This window comes from Myotis davidii, unplaced genomic scaffold (genome assembly GCF_000327345.1).
Source record: "Myotis davidii unplaced genomic scaffold, ASM32734v1 scaffold324, whole genome shotgun sequence".
Taxonomy (NCBI): Eukaryota; Metazoa; Chordata; class Mammalia; order Chiroptera; family Vespertilionidae; genus Myotis; species Myotis davidii.
Window position 1 is genome coordinate 701,572 of NW_006295053.1, and position 13,749 is coordinate 715,320.

The following is a 13,749-nucleotide window of genomic DNA, read 5'->3' on the forward strand; positions in this document are numbered from 1 at the left end:
AAAAAATGGTACTTTGTTATTTCATAGTGTACTATATAGTTAAACTCGGACTACATTATTATAACTATGAAAACATTACACACTGAGTACTGCTCTAATCAAAATCAAAATAAACCACATGGTGGAGAAGGAGGAGGGGGAGGAAATATGAGTGTATGTGTGTGGGAGGACTGGGAGAGCTGAAGGAGAACAAAGCATTAATCCTCCGTGGTAGAATGTCACTAGATAACACCTAACACTGACATTGTAGGACGAAATAAGCTTGAAATAATGTGTTTAAACCCAAAGAGATGAGCTGAAGTGGTTGAACACAGTCATCTCCAGGGAGAGAGAAATATGGGGGAAGGGGAAACAACTCTAATTCAGAACAAGTCCCTTAGAACTCTTTGACTTTTTAAATTATAAGCATGAACAACAATGATTTTTTTTAAAAAAAAACAACACCAAATATAAAGCGAATTTTAAAATGGAAACATCTGTAGAAAGATGCTCTCTATCCATATAGTCTTCTTAAAATGTATCTAGGAAGCCTGAATAATATTTTTCATAGCCTGTCAAATAATTTTGCAAAATAAAATTAATAACATAAAAAGAACCATTAAAAAACAATTATGAAATACCCTCTCCCCAAAGGGATTACTCATATAATCAAGATCCCGTAGCTGGTAATTGGTACAGAATGACTAATAACTGGATTGCCAATCCTTCCTTTGTGTGCGGTCCACTCCCCCTCGCTAAGTCATTACTCACTTTTGGAGAAGTGGTTAGTGAATGATGTTATAATGTATCTAGGGAGTGACCAACAGGTTAAAAATATATTCATTGATGATTCTGGTAAGGAAACCACCCTCAGAGCTTAGGATAAAAACAGCCAGCCAGTGAAAACATGAGCTTCTGTGACAGGCTTCGTACTTCAGCCTCCTCCTAACCAGTCTTTCATGGTGACATGACCCTTATAACACCTACTCCTCATGAGCAATAAAAGTCCTGTTTCTCACTCTGCAGTCACCGTTAGGGACGAGGTCCGCTAGCAAAGCTTTAGGGAGATAGTCACCGTCTTCTCTGGCTTTTCCTTGTGGTTTACAGTACGTAGAGAGCTGCTTGGCCTGTGTGGCTCAGTGGTTGAGCGTTGACCTATGAACCAGGAGGTCCCGGGTTTGATTCCCATTCAGGGCACATGCCCGGTTGCGGGCTCGATCCCCAGTGTGGGACATGCAGGAAGCAGCCGATCAATGATTCTCTCTCATCACTGATGTCTCCCTTTCTCTCTCTCCCTCTCTCTTTCTCTCTGAAGTCAATAGGAATATTTAAAAAAATAAATAAAGTACGCAGAGAGCCAATGACTGGCTTGCCATACCTGCTTCCCTGAGCTAAGGCAGGCAGACCTGGGTTGCGTCCTCTATACCTTACCACTTTCCCCCAACCCCAACTTTGAGAGTTACAACGCCTGCAAACTGCTCAGTGTTTGCTTCAGAATAACCAACACAGGTCTGCTCTTGGGAAATCATTACTGCATTCTGAACTATTTCACATATAAGTGACCTCATGGACAACACTGGGTGTAATGGACTCAGTCCCAAAGCAGAGAGAAGGAAAGCGATTCCTCCTTCTTCAGTCTGTTTCGCCAAAGCGATGTTTACCTGCGAGGCAGGATAGGGGTTCATGGGGCTGGTGGAAGAGAGCTGTCTGCCGAAACCCTGATGAGCTTCGGGGCCCGGAGAGAGCGTGAGAGGGCTGACGGGGGGCTGCCGGCGCCGAGAGGGGCCGCTCAGGTTTGTGGTGGGGAGAGAGGGGTTGCTGAGGGAAAAGAGGCGCAGTGAAGGGTGAAGGGCAGAGGCGCTGGGCGAGGTCTGCGGGTGGCTGTTCAGGGAAGAGGAAAGCGCTGTCTTGCTGAGTGTGGCCTGGAGGGAGGGGTTACTCCGGGAGCTCTGGAGACCTAGGAGAGAACAGATTCCAAGTTACTTGTCATAATTTCCGACCAAATCGCTCGTTTTCCAAGATTAAAGAAAACATCGCTTCCTGCGATGTGATGAGGGCTCTGTGTGGAGGAGCTCCTGGGAGACGCCGGCTGAACAGGTATCAGATGTACCAGCGGCACGGAAACCCCCATCAGGGAACGGTTTTCTTGAGAGGAAGGTGGTCGTGTAACGCATGGGGGTGGGGTGGGGGGCCAGGACCAGGTAAGAGTGGGTAGTGGAGGCCAGTGTGCAATGTGCTTAGCTCCAGCCCAGGGAGAGGAGCCAGGGCTGTACCACAAAATCTGTTCATTTTATTTTCTTAATCCTCCCCGAGGATATTTTCCCATTGATTTTTAGAGGAAGTACAAGAGAGAGGGAAAGGCAGAAACACTGATGTGAGAGAGACACATCGATTGGTTGCCTCCTGCATACCCTCAACCAGGGCCGGGGCCTGGAAGGAGCCTGCAACCGAGGTATGTGCCCTTGACCGGACTCAAACCTGGGACCCTTCACTCCACAGGCTGACGTTCTATCCACTGAGCAGCACCGGCCAGGGCCACAAACCCAGCTCAGAGCCCAGCCTGCCTCGGTCCCAGGCACACTGCCGAACCCCCTGCTGCTTCGGGGGGCAGGCTTCCTTGGAGGCGTGACTCTCAGGGAGCCGCCTCCGTGTGGCCGGTCAACATGCTGAGCGCCCAGAGGGCCACGGGAAGAGGCACCCTCCATGTCTCCTGCCCCTCGGTGCCTTTCTCTTTGCTTTCCTGGCTCCCAATAACTGTTCATCGCAGTCCATTCCGATTCAGGGGAAAGGAAGCTTTTGCTGGTGCATAGTGTTACTTTGGAGGGAGGGTGGTAAGTTTTAGCCTGAGCAAGAGCGTTTGGGGAAGGCATCTGCATGACACAGGGAGCTGGGGCACAGGTTGGAGGAGGCCAGGGGCACTGTCCTGTGCCCTGTTGGTTCCTGGGCACCTGGCATGGGGCCTGACAGGGTGGCTTCACTCTGTGAATGAATGCTGCTGCTGAGTGTCTTACTGGCAACACCCATGTTTCACAGCTCAGCCCATCACTCTTGGACCAGCAGGTGAAGTGGTACTGTTTTCTGTTGATAAAGAAATTGAGTGTTAGCCCAGCTGGTGTGGCTCAGTGGTTCAGCGTTGACCTATGAACCAGGAAGTCACAATTGGATTCCAGGTCAGGGCACATGCCCAGGTTGCGGGCTCCATCCCCAGTAGGGGGCATGCAGGAGGCAGCTAATTAATGATAGTCTCTCATCATAGATGTTTCTAACTCTCTCTATCCCTTTCTCTCTGAAATCAATAAAATATATATATATTTTAAATTGAGTGTTAGATAAAAATTATGAAAATGAAGGAAGAAATAAAGCATTTTTAGCTCGCAAATAACTTTTAAAAGGTAGGAAAGACGTCTCTAATAAACCCTAAGTAGTATTCCACAACTCAACTTCCTATGTAAAGGTCGGAGATAAGGCTGGTCAAATAAGAGTTAGAACAGCCCTGGCCAGTGGCTCAGTTGGTTGGAGCGTCATCCTGTACACCAAAGCTTTGATTTCCAGACAAGGCACCTACCTAGGTTGCAGGTTCAATCCCTGTTCGGGGCACATAAAGGAGGCAACCAATTGAGCGATGTCTCTTTCTCTCTTCCTTCCTCTCTCTAAAATAAAACAATAGCAACACAAAGCAAACATATCCTCAGCTAAGATTTTTTTTTAAAAAAAATTAGAATTAGAGCTAAAGATATGATTCAATTTTTTAAAAAACCCATTCATTCAGGAAAGAAAAAAAAGATCAAACATCTTTAAAAAAATATGTGCGACCTTGTGTCCCATTTATTTAGGTTCCATGCACAGGAACTAGAAAAAGCTGACCCTGGTTCTGGACGCTCTGGACAAAGTAATGCTTGTTTGAGGAAAATAACAGCAAGTGATTAAGCTCAGGATTTGCAACTGAAGCCCCATGTTGGAGGCGATACCAAAACCCAGGAGCGCTAAATGCCGACGTGACATGACCTATGTAGCCGTGAATGTCTTTTTTCATAGAGAACAACCAGTCACATAAGAAAACAGCAGGATAAAAAAATGACCTAAAGAACCAAGAATAAAGGTGCTCGCTGAAATCCCTTCTTCAAACCTCAAGTCATGTTGCGCCCCAGTAGCATGACTGCAAATCATCAGAGCCTGCCAGGGACCGCCCAGAGAGGGCCACTCTCCTGTGAGTGGTGAGCTGATCCATGTAGACGCGTCCTGTTGAACCCAGAGTGGAAACCAGCAAGCACTTTCCCACAGACGGACCCTCATCAAGGACCCTTCCAAAGGTCCACACAATCTTTAGGACGGTTACTGCCTGGGCCGTACCGCACACCGAGTGTGAGAGGGAGTAGTAACACCTGCCCACACACTGACAGAGTGCATGTCAGGGCTCCAGCAAATGTAGGCCCCTGGGTCTGAGCTGTGGACACTTACATTCACACTAGAGGCCCAGTGCACGAAATTTGTGCAAGAGTAAGCCTTCCTTCCCCCAGCTGCCGGCACCGGCTTCCCTCTGGCACCCGGGACCTGGGCTTCCCTCTGGCACCCGGGACCCAGGCTTCCCTTGCAGCCCCAGTTTTATCAAGAAGGTCGTCCTGAAGGACGTCTGGTCTAATTAGCATATTACGCTTTTATTATTATAGAACAGAGGTCCTCAAACTACGGCCCGCGGGCCACATGCAAATACAAATATTGTATTTGTTCCCGTTTTGTTTTTTGTACTTCAAAATAAGGTATGTGCAGTGTGCATAGGAATTTGTTCATAGTTTTTTTTTAAACTATAGTCCAGCCCTCCAACCGTCTGAGGGACAGTGAACTGGCCCCGTTTAAAAAGTTTGAGGACCCCTGTTATAGAAGATAGAAACACCCAAGTCACATTACGGGTAGCATTTTAATACGGCCACATGCCACCTGTTTTAGCCCTTCTGAAAATTTGAGCCAATTATTTTGAACTGTAGATTTCTATTAAATATATGCATCTATTTAAGTATAAATATTGTCATGGTATTCACTCTAAATTTTCTAAAATTCAAAACATTCTCTTTTGAAATCCAATGGGGAATTGGAGGGATCTAGAGATGGCAGTAATGATTACATATCATCACGTGATATTTACTAAGAGCCACTAACACTGCTCGGCCGGCACAGACTAGAACTGACACTTTTTTCTTGACTCTCAAGTCTTATTCTCCAAGTCCCCGGGATACAGGGGCTGCTGAAGACGCTAAAGGTGGCTGAGCAGAGCTGTTCCAGGTATATAGTACCCAGCAAACACTGGGCCACCAGAGCAACATGTTAGCAGGACCAGGACCTACAAGAACAGGATGTGGTCACTCACACTCCACTAACAGGCCACCTGGCTGGGCCCCACCTGTGAGGAAGCCACCAGCGGGCACGGGCAGGGACCCACAGAGCAGGGGGCACTTACCAGAAGAGCTTCTGATGCCCAGGTGAGTCATAGCAGCAGGAAGGTTGCCCACACTGTTCCCCATACTCATGCCACCAAAGAGGGGGTTGCCGGTGTCCAGGGAGGCCGGCAGGGGCGCCGAGTAGTGCAGGTTGGTTAAGTCTGGCAGGGACCCTCCGGTGTTCAGGGTCCCCAGAAACGGGGAGAGCCCCATGTTTGGACTGTTGTGTGGAAAAACGCTGAAAAGGGAGAGATAAGTGTTACTTTCTAAAATCGTTAGGCTTTGGGGACTAGGACAGGTCTGATACGTTCCCTCATCAAATAAAAGCGGCCAAAGATCCAAGTCCTCGTGTAAGCTCTGCCTCCGCCTCGTCCTGAGAACTGGCCTCCTTGGCTCACCCCCTCTGCAAGGCCCCTCCTTACCTGCTGGGTTGGACGGAGGATGCACCTATACCCACTTTATAGGAGTATTTTCCAAGACCGGATGAAATAATTGATGTAAAAGCACTTTAGAAATTATAAAGCACCTTATAGAGGCACTGCTGTGCAATTTACACGGTTCTGTTTGCTAGGTTTCTAAATTCTCTTTCCTACACTCTCTCTCTCTCTCTCTCTATCAACCAGGTACCTTCCAGGATATAGGTTTTCAATTACAGTGTGGAGGATGGCTTAAGGGAGCAGAAAGACAGCAGGGAGGCCCAGTAGGAAGCTATGGCTGCTCCAGGAAGAGGCAGGAGGGAATGAATTCAATTGAGGACACTCCACTCAATACAGCATGGTCAGTAGAGCATGTCCCCGATACCAGATACTGATAATGGGGCCCCAAGAGACTTGGACAAAGCAGGGAGATAGAGCCCAAAAGAAAATAACTTGCTTAAAATAAATGAATGAATAGATAATTAAATAAATAGAAAAAAACTTGCAATGTCATACAATCCAGTAGTACAGTGACAGAGCCTGGCAGCATAAGGCGTGGGGACAACGACCAGCAGGCTGGAGGGGGCTTCCTGGGGGCATCCGAGCTCAGTTTGAAGGCCAAAGAATTCACATGGTGAATTTATGCAGGAAAAACCATTCCAGGCAAGTTCACAGCGTGGGCAAAGCAGAAAGGCGCAAAGCCACACAGTGGGCCCAGGAACTCAGACACCACAGGAAGGTCAAGTTTAAGAGGGGCGGGTGCTGGCGGGAGACGGCCCTACAGCAGAGAGTACATGAGGCGGAAAGCTACCCGCTGAGGGCAAGAAGCCTGTGGAAGGCAGGAAGCAGGGAGAGACATGCGCAGTCATTCTGAGGACAGTGTGGCTAAGACTCGGGGGCATGGAGGCCGGGGTGCAGGAGGCAGAGCCTGGAGAGGGAGAGGAGAGTTATGACGCGCCGAACAGTCAGAAAGGGTGCCAGGTGCCCACCTCGTGCGGCTGGTGGGTTCCTCGCCACGCCTACACGCTTCTGCTGCAAGTCGTGTGTTTACCAAGAGTCAGTTGTGTTATTCACAAACATATGTATGGCAGTTTTCTTTATTACTGCAGTTATGTAATATAATTACTTTAAATAACTGAAATATTGAGTACCAAAGAGAGCTATTGTTTTCATGAAAATCCCGCTGACTTTCAATGTACACATAACGAGGGAAGTTTCGCAGAGTTCTGTGCCGAAGTAGCAAGACTTAGGGACAGTCCCCGAGCCATGAACAGAAAGGACATTACTTACCTGCCACCTGCAACATCACAGGATCGAGGGCGCCCTGACAGCGACTGAATCTAGGGAGAGACAGAAGCTGGGCTTACTCACTGAAAAGCCAAAATCAAGCTCTTAGAAGTGTCTTTATAAGTATCTTGGGGCTCCAGTCAGTGCAAGCGAGAGGCAGTTAGCACCTCACACAGGGGCCCTTTAAGTTCTAACTAGACTTCTCCAGGCACAAGGGAGGCAGAACATAAAAATTTTCTTAATTTGATGATTAACTTATCTTCTAGATGAATAGTATTTCCTTCAGAAAGGCCAATGTTTTATATACAGAGCTTATTATTATTTTCTGGTTTGTTCATCTTCACCAGAGGGTATTTTTCCATTGATTGTTAGGGAGAGCAGAAGAGAGAGAGAGAGACAGAGAGAAACATCGATGAGAGAAACACATCGACTGGTTGCCTCCTGCACGTGCCCCAATCAGGGCCCGAGGTATATGTGCCCTTGACCGGAATTGAACCCAGGACCCTTTGGTCCACGGGGCGACACTCTACCCACTGAGCCAAACTGGCCAGGGCCATATAGAGCTTTTAAATAGACATTCCTTTTCCATTGGCCTGAAAGGAAAAGAATATAAAAAATAAAACTGGGAGAAGAAAGAATAAATTACTGTCCTGAGAAAATATTTCAACTAGAAAATAAATTGGGGGGAGGGGCCAGGGAGTTTTTGGTGTTTGTTTACTGCAGAATCCCTGGACCCAGAAGGCCTGGCAAAAGGTGCTCAATCAATGTACTGTATGGTGAAAACCATGAATGAACCCATTGACGCAAATCTTCTCCCAGAAATGGTTAACGGAGGACAACAAATCCTTAAGAATCAGGGAGAGGAGTGCCTCCTCCCAGAGAGGGGCCGGGCACTCGGGGAGGAGTGGCTGCCCTGCCTTCTCTGCTGGAGGAGACGTAGCTGTCCTCAGGGTAAAGCCTCCAAAATGACTTGAGTCTCCAGAGTGGTGACAACGTGCAGCTGCTTATCCTTTGCTTAAGGGGATGGATTTTATTTTATTTATTTATTTTTGTTCATCCTCACCTGAGGATATATTTTCCCTTGATTTTTAGGGCGAGAAGAGAGAGGGAAAGACAGAGAGAAATACCGATGTGAGAGAAACACATCGATTGGTTGCCTCCTGCATGAGCCCGACCAAGGCCTGGGCCGGGGAGGAGCTTGCAACCGAGGTACATGCCCTTGACTGCAATTGAACCCAGGACCCTTTGGTCCGCAGGCAGATGTTCTATCCACGAAGCCAAACCGGCCAGGGCAAGGAGATGAGTTTTTTTTGTTGTTTTTTTAAAAAAATATTTTATTGATTTTTTACAGAGAGGAAGGGAGAGAGATAGAGAGTTAAAAACATCAATGAGAGAGAAACATCGATCAGCTGCCTCCTGCACACCCCCTACTAGGGATGTGCCTGCAACCAAGGTACATGCCCTTGACCGGAATCGAACCTGGGACCTTTGAGTCCACAGGCTGACACTCTATCGACTGAGCCACACCAGCCAGGGCAAGGAGATGAGCTTTAAATCATCTCTCTCCCTCCCCCCAGTGATGAAACATCAATGCATCTCGCTTTTACAAAAGGCCTGTCAAGCCCACGCCAATGCTGACGAGGACCTTCGTGGGCGTGGCAGGAGAAAATGGAACTGGACGGAGGCAGCCTGGGCAGGCGGGCAGTCGAGTACCAAGGCCAGACGAGCAACTGCATCACTAAGGCTGGGGGTGAACGGCTTTCTTGCAAAGGCAGCACAGCTTCCCGAGGGACCTCCCCCTCCACAGCGGGAGCACGGTGGGGGCAGCTAGCACAGTGGACACAAATACTCCTGGAAATCCTAAAACAGATGACTTGTTTACCGACTCCCTGAGGACTCAGGCCAAATGCCCTTGACTTAAAAAAGGGGTATCTGGTGAAGCAGCAGCTGTGGACAGAAGCCGGTCACTGGTAGAGGGTGTTGGCCACAAAACACCAAAGTCTGCCTATGGCTTGTAACCAGGTTTCAGTGCGTTTAGCGACAGGAATGAGATATGGGGGACTAATAGTTTGGTGTGTTTTTTTAATGAGTCCATTCACATGCAAATTAGGGAGCCAAGAGATCAGTGTACTAACTTACCAACAAAATGTGATCATTCTTACTCGAGCCATCATTCCCTAGTGTGTTCTTCCTAGCTCTGTCCCCAGAGAAATTACCCTCCTTTCCCCATTTCCTCGTTTCCCCGCCGCAGGATGTACAGGGACCGCTGAAGGGCAAACATTCAGTGACCACAAGCACAGTGAGGGCTGCTCACCCACCTCCTTGGCCTCCCACAGCTGCTTTGGCAGTGGCTTGGGGACGTTTAGCAGATTCTCTTCTTTCAATGAGCCAGGGAAAGACATCACTAAAGTGGGGGGAAGCACATTCATTGCGTTAGATGGCAGTCATCGCAACACTGGCCAAAGAAATGATCTTTGAGAGAAAACAATGATTTAGTTCACAAATATTTGTTGTTGTTCTCAGAGAGAGACCGGAAGACAAGGGGAGGGCCAGCCCTCAGGAATTAGGGGACCTGATGCCCGGCTGGGGGTTCAACATCAGAGACACTGGTGACTGCTCGGACTGCACATGCAGTTAGGGTTTGGTGGCCACGTGCGCTCCATTTTGACTGTCATGTCATGAGTGTCTGTTTTAGCCCCACACAGGAGACCCACGGGTAACAAACCCCCAAAAGAAGTCACTTAAAACAGGGACCAGCCCAGTCGGCGTGGCTCAGTGGTTGAGCACTGACCTATGAACCAGGAGGTCACGGTTCGATTCCTGGTCAGGGCACATGTCTGGGTTGTGGGCTGGATCCCCAATAGGGGGCATGCAGGAGGCAGCCAATCAATGATTCTCTCTCATCATTGATGTTTCTCTCTCTCTCTCCTTCTCCCTTCCTCTCTGAAATACATGTATTAAAAAAAAATAGGGACCAAAATTTCAGAGTAAATTCTGAGAAAAAGATTTGAAAAATGAAAGAAAAATTCTACAATAAGTTTATCTTGTTTTTACTAACACTCAGGATCTGATTGCATTGGTGGCCTCTCAGAATGAATTGAGGGTGGGGGCACTGTAACAGAGCCCCATTCGGTGCCTTTACAGTCAACCTCACACCGTCAGGACAGCGCCGTTCCTACTCAGATATCCAGGCTTATCAGGGGTCCCCGGTCTCTCTCTTAATCAGGATACTCAAGCCATTCTCTTCTGAAGAGCTCATTTTGTCCATATCCTTGTTTGATTTTCTTTTCTTCAAATGCTACCTAGTCTAACCCTTAATATGAACGGCTTCGGAAACGTCAAGTCCACAAGGACAGGGCCTTGATTCTATTCAGCAACGTTTCGGCACAGGGAGTGCTGGAAACAGTGCCAGCTCAACCCCGGCTCTGCAGCTGACTCGCAAAATGGGCGGCAGGAATAATAGGTTTGAGAGCCTTTATAAAGCAATACAAGGAGACACTCGAGAATAAACAATCGCTCTCTACGGCACTGATGGATGACAGGAAAAGTTTCAAGGGCTGAGTGAGGCGGCTTCATGCCTCAAGGTTACTGCTCATAGGAGGTTGGTCACAGGAATATGGCTGGGGAGACACGAAGGTCTTAAAGAGGACTGCTTCCTTAGAGAAGTTCACTGATTTGGTCTTCATTTCCAAGATTTGTTGAGAATTCCTCAAAGGATCCACTGGGGTGATGAAAAGAAGCTTGAAGCCAATTATTTATTTGTCCTAGTGGATGGTCACTGATGTTTCAACTTTTCATGAGGTTATTCATGGCCTAAAATGGCTTGCCCGGAAAAGGACTCGCTAGGATGATGGTAGAGAATTGTGCCTCTGGTGCGAGATGCGCCTCATATAGCGTACTCCCGTGAGTCCTTATCTCTGCAATTTATTGTAAACCTAATTTAGTTGTTCACTTTCAGATTGCAAAAATTAAATTTCAGATGATGAAGATTTAGGGAAAAGAAAAAAGCGTCTGGCCCTGAATGAATAAACTAACTGTGTCAGATCCTCACTTATCACTGGCTTTGAGCGACATTTCAGTAAATCTCCACTATCACTGTGACCGGTTTTCTAAATCTCAGTATCTCCTGCAATCTCATTTTGCAATCAATTTGCATTTTCCTCGCACTGCTTATTTACATGTGTCAATCACTGAGTCTCAAAACTTTCTAAATGGGCAGAGACAGGCAGCTGAGGAGGGAGGAATACTGGAATAACTAATGGTGTAAGTGACCAATTCATTAATATTTTCTTTTTCCTTAAAGATTTCTTATTGATTTTTAGAGAGAGAGGAAGGAAGAGGGAGAAACATCGATGTGAGAATGAAACATCAATCAGCTGCCTCCTGCACACCCACTACTGGGAATCCAGCCCGCAACACGGGCATGTGCCCTGATCTGGAATAGAACCGGCAACCTCTAGGTACAGGGGGAGATGCCCAACCAACTGAGCCACACTGGCCAGGGCGACCAAGTCATTAATATTTTCATGTGATGACAACCTCTGCTTCCCTGCACACCCCTGTGATGGGATTATGGGGAATCAGATGACACAAACTCACCATACGCTTGTTTTCTCGTGGCCTTGGTCATGGGTAGCCCTAATTTAATAGAGCATCTCAGACAACTAAACTAATTTGTAGTTGTCAGCATTTTGGGAAGTTCTGAAACATGAGCATCAACTAGTTCACATGTTGAAAGGAGGTCATGTAAACTACTGTCAGCATCCCGCCCAGCCCAGTGGCAAGACCAATCCGTACCTTCCCCATGTCCATTGTTCTCACCATCACAGAAACCTAGGGTGAAAGAAAACAAATATTTTTATGTGGCACTTTCCTTTTCCTTTAATTCATGAATTTGTCATTCTTTCTGATTTGAAATTGAATTTTTAAAATTCTATCCATTTTGGTACACTGATTGAGGTCCAGCTAAGATACATTGGCCTTTGTGCTAAAATTAAGACAGATACGGTTAATTTAAGCCTAAAGTTGGTTCCTATCTACTTTTCTTCTCCTTTGAAATTATCTTACTCTTAAACTGTCCTGAGAGAACAATTTTCATAATCTGAGAACCTCTATTCAGCTTACAAAATAAAGAAATTTGGTTCGAAACCTCTTCCAAATGCATCGCCCACTAGGAAGGGCAGTAATTGCTTCACACTCACCACGCGGGCCCAGTGAACAAATGGGAAGTTCCATGCTGTATGTAGTTATACATATATTTCTTGCAAAGAGTCAAGTTATTTAAAAAAATAATTTATCTGAAGTCTCAGTCAACTTAAATAGGGGATGTGACAGCTATTCACAGAAATTTAAAAATTTGACTTTAAATATTCTAACTGAATACAGTATTTTTTATAACATTTTGGTTCTTTTCTTTTTAAAGAAATATGTTTGTTGTTTTTTTTTTAAAGAAAGAGTGAAAGGGAGAGGGAGAAAAAGATAGAAAGATCGATGAGAGAATGTCGACTGCCTGCCTCCTGCATGCCCACCACTGGTGATCGAGCCCACAACCTAGGCACGTGCCATGACCAGGAACTGAATTGGCGACCTCTTGGTGCATGGGTCAATGCTCAACCAGTGAGCCACACCGGCTGGGCTGAATAAAGTATTTTTAACCCATAAAATACACTGTTAATGACAAGTACAGTATATCCAATAGCTCTGGGCTAAACCCAAAGACTTGTGCCAAGAAGGTAAGATTATTATTCTCTTTAGAGACATCAATTATACCAAGTGAGTTTTCAACATAAAATCAGGAGAAATTTTAAAGTTACAAGCCTTTAAATATAGGCTTACTTACTTAAAGTTTCACTATGTTTTTGGGTAAACTTAATCTGTAAGTTAACTTGATTAGTCTATAAAAACATAAACTAAATATCTAACAATCATTCACTCAACATATATTAAGTTCCTATTAAATGCCAGATGTGGCAGGTGACAGAGTGCAGGGGTGAAGACAGAACAGGGATACAAATTCTACAGTGCAGCGAGAAGATATCCAATTTTAGTGGAGGCTGGGTGCCTGGCCAGCACCATGCATCCCCAGGAGCAGGAAGAGGTCGATTAATTGAGCACATTCATAAAGACAGAATTTTTTTCAGGCTGATGGAAACAGAATCTAAGTCAGTGATTTAAAACTTTATGTTAATGCACATAAAGGCCACTTGGGTAAGCTTTTTAAAAATGCCGATTCATGAGCTCAATCCTCAAAGCTTTCTGCCTCAGAAGGTGTAAGAATGGGCCCAGGAATCTACATTTTAAAATCACCCCAGAGGACCCTCCTCAGACGGTCCTAGCCGATGAGAGACTTGGGCTAGGCCAGTGGTCGGCAAACTGCGGCTCCTGAGCCACATGCGGCTCTTTGGCCCCTTGAGTGTGTCTCTTCCACAAAATACCGACTTCTGCACATGGGCCACGAAGTTTCAATGGCACTGTATGTGCGCGCCCACACGTGGTATTTTGTGGAAGAGCCATACTCAAGGGGCCAAAGAACCGCACGTGGCTCAAAAGCTGTGGTTTGCCGAGCCGCAGTTTGCCGACAACTGCCCTAACCCATCCACTTTCCAGCACAAAGCTTCGCAGGAGGAGGAAAGCGG

At 46.6% G+C, this 13,749-nt stretch overlaps 1 protein-coding gene across 1 annotated transcript in view; it reads right to left on the reverse strand.

The window, feature by feature from the left end:
• CRTC3 (CREB regulated transcription coactivator 3) overlaps positions 1-13,749 on the reverse strand; it is a 132,952-nt gene that overhangs the window by 26,733 nt on the left and 92,470 nt on the right. Inside the window, exons 7-11 of the mRNA XM_015567740.1 lie at positions 11,912-11,947; positions 9,433-9,518; positions 7,118-7,167; positions 5,432-5,649; positions 1,641-1,936 (exon numbers count right to left, since the gene is read on the reverse strand). Of these exons, the coding sequence (XP_015423226.1) occupies positions 1,641-1,936; positions 5,432-5,649; positions 7,118-7,167; positions 9,433-9,518; positions 11,912-11,947 (686 nt within the window). The remainder of the gene's footprint in view (positions 1-1,640; positions 1,937-5,431; positions 5,650-7,117; positions 7,168-9,432; positions 9,519-11,911; positions 11,948-13,749) is intronic.